This window comes from Carlito syrichta, unplaced genomic scaffold (genome assembly GCF_000164805.1).
Source record: "Carlito syrichta isolate Samal-C Ts95f unplaced genomic scaffold, Tarsius_syrichta-2.0.1 Scaffold307240, whole genome shotgun sequence".
Taxonomy (NCBI): Eukaryota; Metazoa; Chordata; class Mammalia; order Primates; family Tarsiidae; genus Carlito; species Carlito syrichta.
Genome location: NW_007251336.1, coordinates 63255 through 77061, shown reverse-complemented (window position 1 = coordinate 77061; position 13807 = coordinate 63255). Strand labels below are relative to the sequence as shown.

General features: G+C 42.1%; 1 protein-coding gene across 1 annotated transcript; it reads left to right on the top strand.

Annotated features, from left to right (window-relative positions):
* Positions 1 to 8056: 8056 nt before the first annotated feature.
* Positions 8057 to 13430, top strand: SMCO1 (single-pass membrane protein with coiled-coil domains 1). The gene is made up of 3 exons (XM_008064244.2): positions 8057 to 8260; positions 12223 to 12372; positions 12986 to 13430. Exons 1-3 carry the CDS (start codon positions 8211 to 8213, stop codon positions 13428 to 13430), a joined length of 645 nt encoding a protein of 214 aa, XP_008062435.1. The 5' UTR covers positions 8057 to 8210.
* Positions 13431 to 13807: the final 377 nt, after the last annotated feature.

Genomic DNA, 13807 nt, shown 5'->3' with positions numbered 1-13807 from the left:
TCTCCTCCCTCCTTTCCTCTCTTTTTTCTTACTAGGTTATATCTTAAGCAATTAGTGTATCTTTGGTAAACTATTTGTTTGGTGCAAGTATGATTTCTCCAAGCAAAAATGTTCACAAATAAAATTAGTTTTATGCACACATTGCATTAAACATAATAATTTTTCAATATTCAATAAAAGTCACGTTTCCTGTGTAGCATAAATCTAATATTAGCAGGCACTTTTTAAGAACAATTTGCATTTTTGAAACCAGCCCAAATGCCCCATAGCATTAATGGTTACAGTTTCATAGTACTTGACCCTCCTGGCCTTAAAGCTTGAAATTTACATTTGTCTTATCAGAGTTCCATTATCAGGAAATATGCCCCCAGGCCTATAGTATCAAGGGAGTAAAACTCACCAGATCACCATATCCAGGCAATGAGATGCCAGATCCCTCCTGTGTACTAACTCCTCTTCCTGGCCCCTCCCTATTTCCAGTTTTCTTTTTTTTTCTTTTTTTTTTTTTTTTTTTTGAGTTGGAGTCTCACTTGGTCGCCCAGACCGGAGTGCAGTGGCTGCTCCCGGCCACTGCAGCCTCGCCTGCTGGGCTCCAGCGATCCTTCTGCCTCAGCCTTCCAAGTAGCCGGAATTACAGGCGTGCGCTACCATGCCCGGCTGATTTTTTCATTTATTGTAGAGATGAGGTCTCGCTGCCCAGGCGGGTCTCGAACCCGCGGGCTCAGGCAGTCCACTCACCTCAGCCTCCCAAAGGCGTGGGATTACAGGCTGAGCCACGGAGCCCGGCTCTATTTCCTGTTTTCTATATTCCTTCCCTGACTGTGTAGACACCTGACTTCAGTGGGACAGGGAGACGGATTTGAGAAAGAATCTCCCATTCTCTTTGGCTGATATCACCCAAATAAGAACTTTTTTTTCTGGCAATACTTGTCTTGGTGCTTGGATTTCTGTGCAATGGAGCAAAGGGATCCTGACCAAACCCTTGGTGTCTAGGTAACACTTCTATGTATTAATTTTTTGTAACTTTTCTTTTTAAATGAAATTTCAAATTTACAGAAAACTTTCAAGAATAGTGCAAAGCATTCCTATAAACTTTTCACCCACATTCAACAATTGTTAGCATTTGTGTCACATTTTACTGAGAGAGAGAGAGAGAGAGAGAGAGAGAGGGAGAGAGAGAAAGGACATAAGATGGAGTCAATATACCCAGTGAGCAGCCATTTTAACATTTCTTAGTTCTGTCATGTTTTTCTAGCAGTTCACTTTAACATAGCCTCTAATCACTAGTCAAGAACAGAACCAGCTTCTCAGAGATAGCTATTGATAATTGTTTTACAATCTCCTTCCCAGCTTCTTGTTTTGTAAGCAAGTTAAACTAATCAGCCCTTCTTGACCTTCCTGACACAGACTCCACCCACATGGCAACCATCATGTGACTAATCCACCCATCTGCCTGCCATCCATCACCTGCTGTCAGTACCTGTGCTTTCCTGTCCCCTTCATGATGACATGGAGCAGACCACCATCCAAACACCTTAACAACCTTCCCCCAACAAAGGAAAGGTTTAAAGGATTCAATTTCAAGCAGCCATTTGTCATTGCTTTGTTAAACTCTGGTGTGCCCACATGACTCTTTGAGCAATGATTGCCATATTTCTTAGCTTTGGCCCCCTCCCCTATCTTGAGGAGGTGACTCTCCTCTCTCTCCCTCTCTCTCTTTCTCCCCACGCCTCCCCTCACCATCTGTTCACCATTGTTTTGTTCAGCACTGGCCAGGCCATGTTTTCCTAAGCTTTGGCCCCCTACCCTACTTTGAGGAGGTAAATCTCTCTCTCTCTTTCTGTAATTTACTTTCTAAAAAAACTATATTTTCCAACCTTTTTTGTGCAATTCTTTGCATCTTTCATGTGGCACTGGCTTGCAGACAGCTGGGTCTAACTTAACATTTTGGAAGCCCTGCTAGAATATTTTGCAACATAACATTTGTAGAGGTCTCACTGAGATCTGACCAGATAAATAGATATTCTTTTCAGTGTATTTCCCAAGAACAATAATAAAAAAAACTTGAAGTGATAATTGATACAACATTATTATTTCTTCCAAAGCCTGTATTTAAATTTTGCCCCAGTAAAATATTCAAAAGTGCCTTGGTTATATTCTCTAGGGTAATGTAGTCATTTGGTTGAGATATCTGCTGATTTCTCCACTGTAAAATAGCCATTTTTGCCTTTGTAAAATTAAAAAGTAACTTGTAGAGACATAATTTACAATGATATTAATATCTTGTTTCCCCAAAAACTTCTGCTCACTATTTTTAACACTTCTCGATGATTCTTACCTGCAAGATAGACTTTGAAAAATATATTCCTGGACACAGATTTCAACCACCTCTAAATTTTCAGGTAGTATTATAAAGTTTGCATGTGCTCTTTTGAAATATTATGTACAGTTTTGTCCTTTGCATTAAAGCTTATTAAAGAGCCCAAGTCCTGTTTCAGTTATATTCTTTTGTTGTCAAAATGTGACGTATGAACCAGTAAGGGAATGGAGATGGAAGTGGGGTGATTATCATGAGAAAACACAAAGGTGGGAAAATGGACCTAGACTTGCTAAGAACCACCAGGAGCCCCAAAGGAAGCCTTAAAACCGGTTCTCTTTACCCCCTCTCTCAGCCTGCATGCTCCACTCTCTTATCATTCTTCCTAGTCCAGCTTCTCTGATTTCTGCCTCTGTTGACTGTGTATTATTTTCTGCTCATATGCCTTGCTATCCACTTCATAGCTCATGCTTCCTCATAAAACCACCTATGTAAAATTAATATCAGAGCCAGGTGTGGTGCCACTAGTCCTAGTACTTTGGCAGGCTGACTAGAGAGGATTGATTTGAGCCCAGGGGGACGAAACCAGGCTGAACAACATAGTGAGGCCTCGTTTCTACAAAACACTAAAAAATTAACCATGCACTATGGCATGTGCCTGTAGTTCCAGCTACTTAGGAGGCTGAGTGATTATGAATCACAAAAGATACTGCTATCACTCAGGAAATTCCAAGGGCTTTCAGAGCTTATCACAGGAATGGGGACAAAAAACAAATATATTGCATATTATACCATTATACCCTAACACCACTGGTAGGTTATTTTTATGTATGTGTAAACACCTTACCAGGCTCTCTAGAAGCATCGCCTGTATTGTAATCCTTGTTTGCTGTTTCCTTAATAGTATCCTCCTTCAGGATAAGGATTCTGCCTTATTCATCACAGTATTCCCAGTGCCTGAAATAGTACTGTTCATTCATTCATAGTTTTTATCCATTCTATTAATATTGATAATGTTCAGTAAATATTAAATAAGTGAATTTATCATTTAATGAATGAGTGTTGGGAGCCAGCCATGGAGGCCTGCCTGCTGACAAAGTCTAGGGGGCTGAAGACCCCGGGTCACAAAGCGAACCTCGGCAGCTGAGACCCTTGCTTCATCTACTTTTGTTATTAGTGCAGCCGAAAAGTTCTGTACAGTCTGAGGATGGAAAGCAAAATTCCACTCATGCCTCCACTACCCCTTGCAAAAAGGCAAGAGGGGAATTCATGAAAAATTACCTTCCCTTCAGTTGAATTTCTCCCTAGGTTTCCACGTCTCCGGCCTCCTGGTATTAAACCATGCAATCACTTAATTAAACATTGTAGTTGGGAAAATTGTAAAAAATCAGAAAGTACTCACTTTAATGTTTGTCAGGGAACTCATTGGCCTTGCCAGGAAATTATCAATATTTTAAATATCACGTGTGGGTAGATAATTACTTGTAAGATTTTATTTCTTCTGATTGGCAAATAGTTGGAGAAATTTGAGAAGCTACAGTTTGTATTTTTAGAAAGAGTGCCAATGCAAAAATGACATTTACTTAATTTCTTAATTTCTACATGTGGTGTATTATGCTTAAAAAAATAACAATCAGCTGGGCTCGGTGGCTCAGCGTGTAAGCCCACGCCTTGGGAGGCTGAGGTGAGTGGATTGCCTGAGCCTGTGGGTTCGAGACCTACCTGGGCAACTTGGTGAGACCTCATCTCTACAATAAATAAAAAATTAGCCGGGTGTGGTAGCACGTGTCTGTAATTCCAGCTACTTGGAAGGCTGAGGTGGAAGGATCGCCGGAGCCCAGCAGGTTGAGGCTGCAGTGGCCAGGAGTGGCCTGACCACTGCACTCCAGTCTGGGTGACAGAGTGAGACTCCAACTCAAAAAAAAAAACAAACCAAAATTAATAATCACATAATTATTAGAGCACCCTTGCCTTTACTTCCCTTTGTTAAGGAGGCTTGTAATTCTGGTTAGAGATTGTGACTAAAGTGACTTGAGCCCGAGAGGCCTTTTGTTTTGCAAATGTTGAAGCTCATTTTCCCTAACAGGGGATAATTGATGCAGATTGTAAATACCAGGTGTAACATTGTGGAAAACTAATCAGGCCAACTTGCAGCTAAGAAACCTTGAAAATGTTGCTTTACCCCAGATAGTTGCAAATTGCTGTGTGAAGGTCACAGGTGTGACTTGTTAATCTATGTGACAATTATAGTGCTTAGAACTTGGTAGTGATTTATAATGTAATAGTTATAGGAATAAGTAAGTTTTGTATGGACATTAAGAAATGGTAATCGTTAAAAAATGTTAGGAGTTTATAAGATTTATAGTTAATGTTTAGGACGATAATCTTTTAAGATCAAAACAGGATGAACAAAGATACATTGCCTGTCCAGCCCATTAAATTGAAACTAAATGCCTTGAAAACGAAAAACATGTTTTCGGCTCAAGCCAAAATCTAGGGTATAAAAGGAGTTGAAAAAAACAAGAAATCGGCATTTGTCCTGCTTGCAGCAGAGTCAGTGTCCGAGTTTTCTCTCCTGTGCCAACACCATCCCTCCTTCAGGAAACCCTGACCCACTGGCGCTGGACTCTGGCAAATGAGCAAATCGATGATGCAACTCTCAACAGTTTAAATGTTGTTAGTTTTTTCTGTCAGAGTCTCACTCTGTTGCCCAGGCTGGAGTACAGTGGCCACACTCATGGCCACCACAGCCTTGACCTGCTGGGCTCAGGCAATCCTTCTACTTCAACCTTTCAAGTAGCTGGAACCACAGGCATGCACCACCATGCCTGGCTAATTATTTGATTTATTGTAGAGACTATATCTCACCATGTTGCCCAGGCTGGTCTTAAACTCGAGGGCTCAGGCAATCCTCTCGCCTCCACCTCCCAAAGTGTTTGGATTACAGATATGAACCACTGTGCCCAGCATTATTTTCTTTCTCTTGCATAAATATGTTATAGCCTGACTGAGTTCCTATGCGCACTGCCCAGAAATGCCAAGACTGGTGTAGCCGTTATAGTAGAGAAAAAGTTTAATACGGCCGAGCAGTTGAGTGAGCAGAATGGGAGATATTTCTCAAATCTACCTCTCTGAGAATCCAGAGGCTAGAGTTATTAAAGGGAATTTGGTGGGTAGGGGCTAGGGGCTGCTGAACGGTTGATGATGTTTTGAGGGTGTTGAAACTGTCTCCATGTCACAGAGTGGGGAGTCACAGGATTGATGAAGCCATCTTCTTGGTATGTGTTCTGGGCCCAGGTGGGGCCTCAGGTCCATCAGAATCTGCAAAATATCTCAAATTCCATTATTAGGTTTTACAGTAGATACTATCCATAAAACAAGTCCCATGACCATCAGCTATTATAATGATAATGAGTCATTATAGAGGTGGTTTAGAAGGAAAGTATGTGAGAGATGGGGGTCCCTGGAGTTTGGGGCTGCTTTTGTGCTTCTACCTCTGGTTTTCTTCTCAAGGAGATCTGTGCAGTCTTAGGCCCTTGTTTAAGATAAAATACATTTATCAGCCTTACAGGCAGCTTCCCTTCTCCCCAGGGGTCATGACATGAAGATAATCAATGACTTTCTATTGGAGTTAAAGCAAACTCAGGAAACAGCATACTTGTTAAATTCTAACCATAGCTGCAGCTTTTCTGGGCTTGGGTTTCTTCTACAGCTTTTACTCCATGGCACGATGCGAATTTTATGTAGGCAGTTTCAGCATCTTTGCTGAAAACATACCCACTGATTGTTCCCTGAGGACATCGTTTACTGTGCCACCTCTGTGATTGTGCTCACACACTGCTTCTCCAGTTTGTAACATCCTTCACACTCTTCTCTGATAATCAAAGACCTGTATTTTCCTTTAAGGGCAAGCCAAGTTCCACCTTCAGTGAGAGTATTTCTCTAATGACTCAAGAATCTTCTGTGATTTTTATGATCTTTACCCACTTAACATATATTTTATATGTGCTTTCTTTTTAAGTACATATTTTATATTCCCAATTAGATTTAAAATTCCATGAAAACAGGAATCCTGTTTTATGTACTTTTTATATTCAATTCTTGATCTAATACTAAAGACTCTCAATAGATATTTAGTAGTTTCTGGCTAGGTGCGGTGGCTCACACCTGTAATCCCAGCACTATGGGAGGCCAAGGTGGGAGGATTGCTTGAGCCCAGGAGTTTGAGACCAGCCTAGGCAACATAGCAAGCCCTTATCTTTACAAAAAAATTTAAAACTTAGCCGATAGCCGGGCTCGGTGTCTCAGCCTGTAATCCAAGTGCTTTGGGAGGCTGAGGTGAGTGGATTGCCTGAGTCCATGGGTTCGAGACCCGCCTGGGTAAATTGGCGAGACTTCATCTCTACAATAAATCAAAAATTAGCTGGGCATGGTAGCGCACACCTGTAGTTCCAGCTACTTGGCAGGCTGAGGTGGAAGGATCGGTGGAGCCCAGCAGGTCGAGGTTCTGGTGGCCAGGAGTGGCCACTGCACTCCAGTCTGGGTGACAGAGTGAGACTCCAACTCAAAAACAAAAACAAAACAAAACAAAAACTTAGCTGAGCATGGTGGTGCACACCTGTAGTCCTAGCTACTTGGGAGGCTGAGGCAGGAAGATCCCTTGAGGCCAGGAGTTTGGGGCTGCAGTGAGCTGTGATTGTGCCACTGCCTTCCAGCCTTGGCAACAGAGAGAGATCCCAACTCAAAACAAAACAAAAACACAAAAGATTTAGTAGTTTCTGGCCAGGTGTGGTGGCTCACACCTGTAACCCCAGCACGATGGGAGGCCAAGGCAGGAAGATTGCTTGAACCCAGGAGTTTGAGACCAGCCTACCCAACATAGCAAGACCTCATCTCTACAAATAATCAAAAAATGAGCCAGGCGTGATGGTACACACCTGTAGTCCCAGTTACTCAGAAGGCTAAGGTGGAAAGATCTCCTGAGCCCAGCAGCTAGATGCTACGGTGAGCTGTGGTCATGCCACTGCACTCCAGCCTGGACAACAGAGTGGGACTCTGACTCAAAAAGAAAAAAAATTTAGTAGTTTCTAATGATGGTTAGTTAGATGCTTAGCCTTGACGTCATCATCATCATAAGAGATCTGGGGTACTCATTAAACCTAATTTAGGTTGTAATTGAATAATGAGCTCTCAAAATATGAAAGTAGCTTTTCTATCATGTCTAATACTAGTATATGTATACATTTGAAAATCTCTATGTACACTTACTATATACACAGTCATAATTACATGTGATTGTTGCTCTGTGCTGATGTACTATAGCTCACTTTTCTTTCTTTCTTTCTTTTTTTTTTTGAGTTGGAGTCTTACTCTGTCTCCCAGACTGGAGTGCAGTGGCCACTCCTGGCCACTGCAGCCTCGACCTGCTGGGCTCCGGCGATCCTTCTACCTCAGCCTTCCAAGTAGCTGGAACTACAGGCGCACGCTACCACGCCCGGCTAATTTTTTATTTATTGTGGAGATGAGGTCTCACCAAGTTGCCCAGGCGGGTCTTGAACCCGCGGGCTCAGGCAATCCACTCACCTCAGCCTCCCAAAGTGCGGGATTATAGGCTGAGCCACTGAGCCCAGCAATAGCTCAGTTTTCAAAGGCAAATGTCACAGTACAGTCCAGGACACCTGTGTTCACAGGATCACTTATTTGAAACTATATTTGGATGTACAAGCTATTAAAAGCTTTTTATACCAAGTGACCTTTCAGGCAGAAATTAGATCGACTGCTCACAATACTGCTGCCTGTTGCTGAGTGGAAGACAGCAGAAATTTCTGGATTCAAACATCGATTGGGATTGTGTTTTGCTTTGTTTTGTTTTCTTTCACTCTACCTTAAGAAGATGGACAATGAAACCACAACCCTGATATCCTTGAAGGAGACTATGAAAAGGTTGCTGAGGGTTCCAGGGAGGGAGCAAGCATGGGTCTGCTATTCTAGGAAGATGGGTAAGAGAAGAAGAATTAAGACTAGTGAAAAACAAAGAATTACAGACATGCTCATTAAAATTCTGTCTTTAAAGTGGTTTAAGTCTTTCAGGTCCAAAAAAATATGTAAATGAATAAAAAAAGAAAAATATGCTCCCAGGTGCTATAACTCCATTCAATTTATGCATGTGCTGAATACCAGGTTGGGGGGGGGAGCAAAATATGGTTTCTGTCCTCAGGGAGCTCACCTGTAAACATGACAGAAGAATTCAAAATACTTAAATTTCATGTGATTGACCTTACAATGATGATGTGCTTATTATAATGATAAAGTACTGTGGGAACATGAAGGGTGGATTGAGCAATTTTGCCTTTGACACCAGGAAAAGGAACCCCTTATAGAGAACATTTAAGTTCGATCTTAGAGTGCAAGTAGGAGTTTATGAGAAAGAAAGAAATAGGAAGGAATTCTAGGCTGAGGAAAGAGTACACACAGGCCATATGTGAGCTTGAAATTGCGTACTGTATTCAGTCAGCAGCTAGATGTCTCACAGACTTGGAATTGGTGACTAGGGTGCATGAGAGGACTGGAAAAAGATGGGGCCAAGGGGTAAAGGAAATCTTCCTGTCAAGAAGAATCACTTTGGCTTTAAAAATATCACTGGGAAAGTCAGGGTGGCATGAAAGATTTCTAATCAATTGAGGTATGTGATCTGAATTGTGTTTTAGGAGAATGTGTCTTGAGAGAGAAGAGGTCCAATTAGGCTACTGGAACCCTAGGTCCCAGTAAAAGATGGTGAGAAACGCATTTGATGTGGGAATGGAGAGGAGGGAATGGATTAGAGAGACATTCATGAGGGAAATTTTTTTTAAAAAGCTGAGACTTATTCTGAGATTTCTAGTTCAAGCAATTGGATAGATAGTGAGGTCACTGAGCTAGGAAATTGTAGTAAAAAACAAACCTGGCTTAGATTTGCATGTTGTTTCTGATTTATTCAGAGTGGTTTGGGAATGTCCTTTGGTGAGAGGATTCCAAAGAACTACTGAAATTGTAACCTTTTATACTGATTGACAAGCTAGAGTTCATCTCCAAAGTTTAAGCAATATAGTCTTAAAAGTCTGAAATGAATACAAACAGTATGCCAGTTGAGGTGGTTTTGACTTGCAGAAAGAGATTGCTAGTATATTAGATCAGCAGGGCTATATTCCTACAAAACATACATTTCTTTCTTTCTTTTTTACTTTGAGACAGAATCTCCCTCTGTTGCCTGGCTGGAATGCAGTGGTGTGATCATAGTGTACTGTAATCTCAAACTCCTGGGCTCAAGCAATCCTCCCACGTCAGCCTCCCAGTTTTGGAATTGCTGTATAAGCATGAGCCACTGCACCCGGCAAAAATGCACACTTCATACTGAGTCTTATTTATGTATAAATAGAACCCAAAGCAGTGAGAAAAGTGCCTCCATAGTAATTTCTGAAGATAGAGATGGTGTTAGTAAGTTCAGTTTAAGACAGTTGAGTTCGACATTTCCATCTAGGTGGAGATGTGCAAAACATTGTTGAAAATACATGTCAGCCGGGCTGGGTGGCTCAGCCTGTTATCCCGTGCTTTGGGAAGCTGAGGTGAGTGAATTGCCTGAGCCCGCGGGTTCGAGACCCACCTGGGCAACTTGGAGAGCCCTCATCTCTACAATAAATCAAAAAATTAGCCGGGTGTGGTAACGCGCGCCTGTAGTTCCAGCTACTTGGAAGGCTGAGGAGGAAGGATCACCAGAGCCCAGCAGGTCGAGGCTGCGGTGGCCAGGAGCGACCACTGCACTCCAGTCTGGGTGACAGAGTGAGACTCCAACTCAAAAAAAAGAAAATACATGTCAAGAGCTTAGGAGATAGACAGTATCTGAAGTTGAATTAGTCTTGGGAGAAGTTGAGGACCAAGAAGAAAAGATGGTTAAGAAAAGAATCCTATTAACCAGGCATGGTGGTGTGTGTCTGTAGTTCCAGCTACTTGGAAGACTAAGGCAGAAGGATCACCTAAACCCAGCAGGTCGAGGCTGTAGTGGCTGTGAGCATGCCACTGCACTCCAGCCTGGGAGAGAAAGTCAGACTCCAAGCCAGGCTTGGTGGCTCAGCCTATAATCCCGTGCCTTTGGGAGGCTGAGGTGAGTGGATTGCCTGAGCCCGTGGGTTCGAGACCCGCCTGGGCAACTTGGCAAGACCTCATCTCTACAATAAATCAAAAAATCAGCCAGGCATGGTAGTGCATACCTGTAATTCCAGCTACTCGGAAGGCTGAGGCGGAAGGATCACCGGAGCCCAGCAGGTTTTGGTGGTGGCCAAAAAAAGTCAGACTCCAACTCAAAAAAAAAAGAATAGAATCCTGGTTTTCAGGATGCTGGAGACATAAAACTCAGAGAAGTGGCATGTGTGTTTGTGTATCAGAAAGAAGCGAGGGTGTCTTAGGCAAGTGAGTTTTGTTGCTCCAGTTCTTTGTGGTTAATTAGACATAATTCTGGTTCCAGGAGACCCTCTGATGACCACAGTTGTTCAGAGCTAATCAAATCCCCATATTGGGTTATACAACTCAGCATCTCATTCAAGTCACAGATGTCAATCATACAAGATATATCTTGTGATTTCTGTGTAAGACTTTTGCTAGGTATTGAGGGACAGGCATAAACATATCTAAAAAGCTGGGTGCGGTGGCTAATGCCTGTAATCCAGCACTTTGGGAGGCAGAGGCGAGAGGATTGCCTGAGCCCAGGGATTTGAGACCAGCCCAGACAACTTGGCAAGACCTCATCTCTACAATTAAAAAAAATTTAGCTGGACATGGTGGCACGTGGCTGTGGTTCCAGTTATTTGGAAGGTTGAAGTGGAAGAATCGTCTGAGTCCAGCAGGACAAGGTTGCAGTGGCTGTGAGCTTGCCACTGCACTCCAGCCTGGGTGACAGAGTGAGACTCCTATTAAAAAAAAAAAAAAGATATATAAGACGTGATCTCTGATCCTCTCCCTTTAAGAACTTATCGTTTAGTTTTTAGAGTTAGGAAAGCTAACTGTAAAAATAAAGCAAGAGCGGGGAGTGATGGGTGGGAGAGGCAGTCCGTGTGAGACAGAGCTAGGAGAGCTCTCCAGATAGAAAGGGGAGTCAAGAAGGCAGTGGAATTTTAGCTAATCCTCGAGGAAAGGACAGGATTTGGACAATCAGAATAGGGTAACAAAAGCTACCTTATTGTATACTGGTTCCAGCACTAGCTAGCTTTATGACGTTAAATGTCAATCTTTTGGGGATTCAATTTCTTTAACTGTAAAATAACAAAAATGATTGTTTTTCTTTCTTTTGTTCATTAGTTTGCTTTCTCTCTTTTTTTGTGTCAGGGTCTCTTTCTGTCACCAAGGTTATGGTGCAGTGGCATAATCATGGCTCACTGCAGCCTTGACCTCCTGGGCTTAGGCAATTCTTCTGCCTAAGCCTCCTGAGTAATAGCTGGGACTACAGGTGTGTGCCACCATGCTCAGCTAATTTTTAATTATTTTTGTAGAAACAAGGTCTTGCAGTGTTGCCCAGGCCGGTCTTGAACTCCCGGGTTCAAGCAATCCTCTTGCCTTGTCCTCCCAAAATGCTGGGGTTGTACAGGCATGAGCCACCACACCCAACCTAAAATATTCTTTAAAGTATAATACAAAGACAAGACATGGTAGATGATTCAAGTAATTAGACAATTCAAAAGTTTGGCAATATAAGGAATGAAAGAACAAGGATGATAGCTAAAGGGAATGGCAAATGGGAACATTTGTCCATAATTTTAATTTAAATAGTTACCAGAATTTGGTAGTGGTTGTAAACAATATATTAGAGCCTTAGCTTACAACGAAATCTGGGTTTTGTCCCCTGATCTAAACTAACCCTTGATTCTTTTATCCTATAGAGTAGACCACAAACTCCAAGCATTAGAAGCACAGTTTAAAGAACTGGACTTCACCAAGGATAATCTGACACAGAAATTTGAACATCATAGTAAGAATTTGGCAAGCCAAACAGTCCAAGATGAGATGTGGAATGCAGTTCTGGCACTCAAGTAAGTATTGATTGACAAGTCAGTGGAATTTGAGGGCTTTGTGAGAGCTTCTAGTGGTCATTCCAAAACGGAATTTCCTTTTCTTTTTCTTTTTTTCGGTAGAGATGAGGTCTTGCTATGTTGCCTAGGCTAGTCTTGAACTTCTGGGTGCAAGCAATCCTCTCACTTTGGCCTCCTAAAGTGGTGGGATTACAGGTGTGAGCCACTGTGTCCTGCCCCAAAATTGAATTTCTTAATATGATTTCAACAATGAATTGTAAAGAAATTTCATTTCCCTGGACTTATTTATTTAAAAAAAGATTAATTTGAGCACCTGTTTATATGCCAGGCACTGTGATACATATCACATCACACAGACTCTTGCTTGCCAAAGCCTTGCTAGCACAGAGATGAATAATATAACTCTCCTGCTGTTGAGGAACTTGTAGTATGAGCAGTCTGAGAACTCAACTATCCATTTTAATGCAGGCTCTAATTCTAAAGTAAGTATTTTCTAAATTACAACAGTTGATTCTCCTAGTGGGTTTGTATTGAATTATCCTAACAGAATTCATTTTATGTCTCTACATATAAAGTGTTCAACTGCTTAAGAAACTTTCCATGTTTTTTGTAGGTTCACTTCAATGGAATTGAATATTCTTTACAGTTACGTCATTGAAGTACTTGTCTGCTTGCACACTCGTGTGCTTGAGAAGCTACCAGACCTGGTGAGAGGTCTTCCCACCTTAGCCTCTGTCCTTAGAAGAAAAGCTAAGAACAAGCGCATTAGAGTTGTCTGGGAGTCTGTCCTAGAGGAGTGTGGGCTGCAAGAAGGAGACATTACAGCACTTTGCACCTTCTTTATTGCACATGCTAGCAAGGCAGAACACTATGCTGCTCAAGTGAGACAGATGTACATCAGGGATGTCACGTTAATGATTACGAATATGGTAAAGAACCAGGTCCTGCAGGATGGTTTGCTGAGGGCTGTTCAGGTCATTGATAAGGGGAAAGTAGTGAGGGCTCCTGAAGAGCAAAAGTCCTCCCTCAAAGAGCTGATACCATCAGTCAAAAAATAAACTTTTACCCTATGGCCTAGTGATTCCACTTCTAATAATTTATCTTGCAAATGGCAAAAAAAAAAAAAAAAGAGAGAGAGAGAAAGAAATAGGCACAATTTATTTATTATGGGCTTATTTTGTTTCATTTTGTTTTTTTGTTTTTGAGTGAGAGTCTCACTCTGTCACCCAGGCTGGAGTGCAGTGGCACACTTACGGCCACCACAGCCTTGACCTGCTAGGCTCAGGTAATCCTTCTGCCCCAGGCTTCCAAGTAGCTGGAACCACGCCTGGCTAATTTTTTGACTTGTTGTAGAGATGAAGTCTCGCCATGTTGCCCAGGCTGGTCTCAAAACCCCAGGCTCAGGCAATCCTCTCGCCACTGTCTCCCAAAGTGC